Genomic DNA, 6,264 nt, shown 5'->3' on the forward strand with positions numbered 1-6,264 from the left:
AATTTGATTCTTAGTGAACCAGAGAGTGTCATGAGATCATCCTTCCATTGTGTGACTGTTGTCATCTCAGCCACATCTCAAGTTTAAGTGTAAATTTCTGTGATGCTGAGACATCCTGGCACAAGATGGCCGGCCCCAAGCACAGAAGCACAGTGCCTGGCACCTGGCAAGCACTTGAAGCCCTGGGGAATGTCTGCCACCTCATTTTTTGTGTCAGTTTTCAGAGGGTTCAGAAGTTGCCACTAAAGCCTGAGCTGTGTTCCTTGACTGCTTTCTGTGGTGCATTTGCTGCTCTGCAGAGCACAGACAGGGCTGTCAGGGCTGGAGTAGCTCAGGTGGTAGAACACCTGCCCAGCAAGACGCCCAGTCCCCAGTGCTGAGGGAGAAGCCCCTGAGCATCCCCGTAGAAGCCACCATCAACGGCTTAGTGCAGGCTCACCACTGAGGCACGGTTCTAGCCTTCACCCTGGGATCCCATGAGCCCCTCACCTGCAGTCCCCTCACGCTGCCTCCTTTGTCCCAAAGGACCTCTGATACCTTAACTGACCTTAAGCTAACTTAGAACTAGTCATTTACAAGCGCTAAGACTTACAAACTGGGGAAGGAATCTCCTGAAGCCAAATACGACTGTTGCTAAACTTGAACAAGCAAAGGTACGCCTTCAACCAAGTGAGATTTCTCAACACAGTGGCCTGCGGATACCATGTCAATTACCGGCTACAAATTACTTTTGCAGGAACTTCAAAGGAGCGAAGACTCTTCCTCAGGACGACATGTCCCTGTCGTGGAAGTCACACGTGGCCACACTGAAACACTTGGGAACAGCATTTAATAATCCACTGCAATCGCACAAGAAGTACAATAACAGGTGCTGAGGGTGAGCTGGGGCCATCGGAGGAAGTCTCCGGTGTCAGAAAGGTGAAGCTGGGGGGTGGGAAGTGGAACGACAGGAACGAGCTTGAGACTGCAACTGTGGCCTGAAGGTTCGCACGGGCTGAAGGTGATGTGGGTAAACTGAGAGCTAGAGGCACCGGGTATAAAGAAAGACAACCGGCGGATGAGAAAGAGTAGGTAGGGGCTGGGGAGCTGCCGGTCAGAGGGTGCAGAGCCTCGTGACATCTGGTACCTAACGCTTGAGTGGCTCTGAGGTGTCACTTCAAAAGATGGTGAGAAGAGGGCGTGATCTGGGGCTCGGTCAGTCACTCCACGTTGCATGACGTAAGTACATACGGTTAAAACAAAAGTACTCAGTAATAAGGAAGTAATAATCTTGGTGAAAGGACAAGGGCAGAGGAGACGGTTAGAATGACTTTAAGGTTACAGGCCTAGCAGGGACGACAGCCACGGTCAAGAGCAAGGGGAGCTGGGCGCCCGTGGCTCACGCCTGTCATCCTGGCTACTCAGGAGGCAGAGAGCAGGAGGATCACAGTTCAAGACCAGCCTGGGCAAACAGTCCACGAGACCCTATCTCAAAAAACCCATCACAAAAAAGGGCTGGTAGAGTGGCTCAAGGTATAGGACCTGAGCTCAAACCCCAGTACCACAAAAAAAAAAAAAAAAAGAGGAAACTGAGTCAAGTGAGGGGGTTCTTGGGTCTTGTGAAGAAAATGAGCTCTGAACAACCAGTCCAAACCGTAACAGTTCTGGCAAGAAGACCATGGATGCGGTCAACTCCAGTGTGCAGACTTCAGACCCACAGGCCCCTGGTGGGAAGGTGGTGGCCGGTCACGGAAAGAGCAGGCCATGAGTGAGGCTCACTGCCAAAGAGGGGCCGCTTCAAAGATAGGTGACTCAAAGCATCACTGAGGTTAACGGTGACGTGTCCTTATCCTGGAAGTCACACAGGATGACATTCTGGTGTGTGTCACCAGGCTAAGGACCTATGAGCCGCTCCAAAGTTCTCCCAGCATCCTCAAAAGCTACCGAAGGCAGAAAAGATGTGCTCCTCCCAGGAGTCCAGCCTTGCCCCAGTGTCTTCAGAGAGAGGACAAAAGGTTTCAAAAGTGTGGCCTTGGGAGCTGGCATCAGAGATGCTGGCGCCAGCCGTGCTGGGGTCGGGCAGGCAGTTCACAGCTCCCTCCGGAGGCAGCTGGGGCTTCAGACACTTGGCCTCCATCCCAGGAGCTGCACGGTGGAGGAAAGGCTCTGGGCTCCCCGAGTTCTGGAAGGACTTGCCACTCTGACGCCTGGACTTGGCGCGCCTGTTCTGGAACCACACCTGAAAGGGGAGCAAACACCAAAAACCTGCTTGGGCTGCAGTTTTGTGTACACTGTGTTCATCCTCCAGAATACTTCCAGTCCCCAGGGCACCCCAGCTCTTTCCCGTGGATGCCAAACGCGTCCTGCCTAGGAAGCTGACAGCTGTACCACCATACGGGTCCAGAGAAAGTCCCCCGCTCCAGGGTAGAATGAGGCTCCTCATTACAGCTGGCAACTCCAGGGCCCCAGCTCCCGGGTCCTGACTGAGCCGCCTGCAGGCAAGAACGCCCTTTGCACCAGGTTTTTCAAGGTGTCACTAAAGTGCCACACGTCCCCGCTTAGCCCAAGATGCTACATCCTTTCCAAGCCAAATTCAGAACTAATGCCTGCTTAAGAAGGTGGTCTAGGAGCGGGGTGCAGCGGTGTATGCTTGTAATACCAGCACTTGAGGAAGCAGGAGGATCACAAGTGTGAGGCATAGCAAGACCCTGTCAGAGAGGGGCGGGGAGAGGGGAGAGAGAGAGAGAGAGAGAGAGGTTGGGAGGGAAGGAAGGGAGTACAGGGAAAGAAAAGAGAGAGGCTCACTCACGCCTGTAATCCTAGCTACTCAGGAGGCAGAGATCAGAGGGATCACGGTTCAAAGGTCCAAAGTCCGCCTGGGCAAACAGTTCCTGAGACCCCATCTGGAAAAACCCTTCACAAACATGGGGCTGGTGGGGTGGCTCCAGGTGAAGGCCTGAGTTCAAGCCCAAGATGGGGGGGAAGAGGGGAGAAGGAAAGAGAGAGAAGGAGAGAGGGATGGAGGGGGGAAAGGGGGGAGAAGGAAAGAGAGGGATGGAGGGGGAGAGAGAGAGAGAGAGAGAGGGATGGAGGGGAAGAGAGAGAGAGAGAGAGAGGGAGAGAGGGAGAGAGGGGGAAGAGAGGGATGGAGGGAAAGAAGAGAGAGAGAGAGAAAGAGAGAGGGAGGGGGGAAGAGAGGGATGGAGGGGAAGAGAGAGAGAGAGAGGGAGGGAGGGAAGGAGAGGAGAGAGACCGGGGCTGGTGGGGGTGGCCGAGGCGCCGTGCCCTCCCCCGGCGGCGGCCTCACCTGGATCCTGGCCTCGGGGAGCAGGGTGAGCGCGGCCATGCGCTCGCGCAGGTGGATGTCGGGGTAGCGCGTGTGGCGGAACACGAGCTCCAGGAGCTGCAGCTGCTCGGGGCTGAAGGACGTGCGCTTGCGGCGCTGCGGCGCCGACGGGGCGGCCGCGCGTGCGGGGGGCGCGGGGGGCGCGGGGCGCGCGGGGCCCGGGAAGCCCGCGGCGGGGCCGGGGAGGGCCGGGGGCACCGGGGCGCCCGCGGGGAGCGCGCGGAGCCCGAGCTGCGGGGGCGGGGACGGCGCGGCGGCCATGGCTCCCGGGCCCCGGGCGGGACCCCGCTTATACCCGCGGCCGGGGCGGGCATCAAAGCCGCCGCGGGGGGCGCCGCTTCCGCCGGCGGGCGGGGCGCGAACTCGGCCTCGCCGCAATCCACATCCCGGGCCGCCCGGGTCCCCGGGGAAGGTCGCCCCACGTCACCGAGCCGCCATGGACACGGGCGGGCGCGGGGGTCGGAGCGGGAGGAAGCGCTCGGGCCCGGCTCTGTCCCCGGGGACGCGTCCCCCGGCCCCCGGGCAGCTCCGGAGGCCTCCAGGGAAGGCGGCCCTCCCGCCCCTCGTTTACTCTCAGACCCCAGGACCCGAATGGGCGGCGAGACTTCGCTCCTCTCCATGCGCCGTCGTTCTTTCTTTTTTTGGCGGACTGGGACTTGAACTCAGGGCCTTCACTTTGAGCCACTCCACCAGCCCTTTTTGGTGATGGATTTCTTCGAGATAGGGTCTCACAGACTATTTGCCCGGGCTGGCTTCGAACCACGATCCTTCTGATCTCTGCCTCCTGAGTAGCTAGGACTATAGACGTGAGCCACCGCACCTGGCTCCTTCATTCTTCAATTCATTACTTCAAACAAAAGTGATAAAGCGTCACTGTTAGGCGGTGCTTCTCGGGCATTTCTGAGTCAATTGCACAGGTCAGGAAATGACCACGGTCCACACTGATTCCCGCTGGGAAGCCAGCGTGCCAAGCTGACCTCGACCCAGGACTCCCTAGGGAGGAGAGGGAGGCCCAGCCTCTCTCCAGGCTTCAGTTCCTGTGTCCCAGGCTCAGGGCTCCTCAGAATCCTGGTCCCAGCCCCTGGTGTGGCTTCAGGGAGGGACCTGGGAAAGCAGGTGACATTTCATCTAGAATACCAAACTCAACCGCAGGCAGAGGGCCCTGGGTTTGGTCCCTGGCACAAAAAAAAAAAAAGAAAAGAAAAAATAAAGCCAAAACTGGAGTGAGGAATGCAATGAGATGTGGCTGGAGATGCCAGCTCATGGTGGGGACTGGGGACAGGTTTCCCAGTTCACCTGTGATCTTCCTGCACTAGGGCTGGGAGACAGAAGTTGCAGGAAGGTCTCTGCAAATGCTGGCAGTGCGCAGTCACTGGAAATTAAAGAGATCCATTTGCCTTTGGTTCAGTAGTTTTCCTGAGATCCAAGTTCTAGGTTCCTTACCCAACTATTTGCTGCAAACGTGCAATGAATATTTGGTACCTCTTCAAACCCATTCCCCACCTGAAAAATGGAAAGGGCCCCCTTCTTGGATATATCTTTAAAAATGTTTTTTGTATAAGTTATTTTCCCAAAGTAGATAAACTGTAAAATTTAAGGCACCGTAAAGGACTTGTTCTACAACAGCAGGTCGGTTTCCTAGTGTCCAAAGAGCAAACTGAAATTCAAGGCTTGCTGCAGACAGCCATCAGGAGGTTAGGGTCTGGTTCTGCCACACGGGGGCCAGCTCCCCACTGCTGTGCTGAGCGCTGCCGGCCTGGGATTTAGTCTGAAAGATGCTCAGCAGACCCAGGCGAGGCTAAGGCAAAATGTCTGCAGCAGCCCAGGATGGGGCCCTGGGCCACTGTCCCTTGTGCATCCCCCACATTTCCCGCCACGGTTCCTGTGCCCCGACACCCAAATATCACAGAGGCCTGTCTTTCCTCCCCAAGTGCTAAGTGCTCTCTTCCCAGGCTCTCTTTGTTGTTCAGGCCGGGCCATCTCCACCCTGCCCAAGACCTGGTGGAGGAGCCCAGGAGCCCGGGTGTATATTAAAGGGGAAACCAGGAAAAGGCAGCCGAGGGGAGTCCATGGCTCTACTTCCTGCTTGAGATCCGCAGGGATGTCAGCCCCTTTGATCCGGCCTCCTTTGATTTCTCTCCTCTGCTGCGTCCTGGAGTTTATCTTAGAGCCAGCGGTTTTGAGATACTGACAGACAGCTCCCTCCCAAAGGCAGTACTGTGCCAGGGAGGTGACGATGTTAGAAGCCTTTTTTTCTTTTTCAATGCTGTGGGTTAAGCCAGGGTCTTCCCCATAACAGGCCAGGGCTCTGCCATGCACTACACCCCAAAACCCATTATCTGAGTTTTTTAATTTTTATTTCATTTTAATTGATTTAGATTTAAATCTTCTGTGGCTCTTGCCTCCCATATGCACAGCACGGATTTGTGCCCTTTTCTGATGAGTTTATGCAGATGCACAGGCTTCGTTTGAATCCTAGAGTCCCTTTTTACCGTTTTAACAGAACACTGGGTCATAGACTTAATCACCCCATTTTACACCAGTCTCCTGTAGCATTGGCTGAGTGGTGTGTTAGATATCACTGTAGTGTCCTTCAACACTGGTGGTTTGGGATCACTGTCTGGTTGAAGGTTTTTGGTACTGCAGGGTATCATTTTTAACATTGTCATCTAACTTTTTTTTTTAGCAGTACTGGGATTTGAACTCAAGGCTTCACGCTCCCTAGGCAGGCTGTCTACCACTTGGGCCCCACCACCAGCCCTGTCATTCAACTTAAATCTCATCTTGTTTTTGCTTTTGCTTGTAGCACTGGGATGAACCCGGGGCCTCAGGCATGCAAGCGCTCTCACTTAGGAACGACCACTCTGTTCTCTTCGAGCCACGCGGGGGACTCGCGGCAGTTCCCGGACTGCACCACTGCACGGGGCGCGTGATGCGTG

General features: G+C 55.8%; 1 protein-coding gene across 1 annotated transcript; it reads right to left on the bottom strand.

Moving 5' to 3' along the window:
- Positions 1-1,912: 1,912 nt before the first annotated feature.
- Positions 1,913-3,945, bottom strand: Mixl1 (Mix paired-like homeobox). The gene is made up of 3 exons (XM_020171517.2): positions 3,610-3,945; positions 3,287-3,556; positions 1,913-2,218 (listed from the first exon to the last, which is right to left on the bottom strand). Exons 1-3 carry the CDS (start codon positions 3,943-3,945, stop codon positions 1,913-1,915), a joined length of 912 nt encoding a protein of 303 aa, XP_020027106.2.
- Positions 3,946-6,264: the final 2,319 nt, after the last annotated feature.

Source organism: Castor canadensis, chromosome 11 (genome assembly GCF_047511655.1).
Source record: "Castor canadensis chromosome 11, mCasCan1.hap1v2, whole genome shotgun sequence".
Classification (NCBI taxonomy): Eukaryota; Metazoa; Chordata; class Mammalia; order Rodentia; family Castoridae; genus Castor; species Castor canadensis.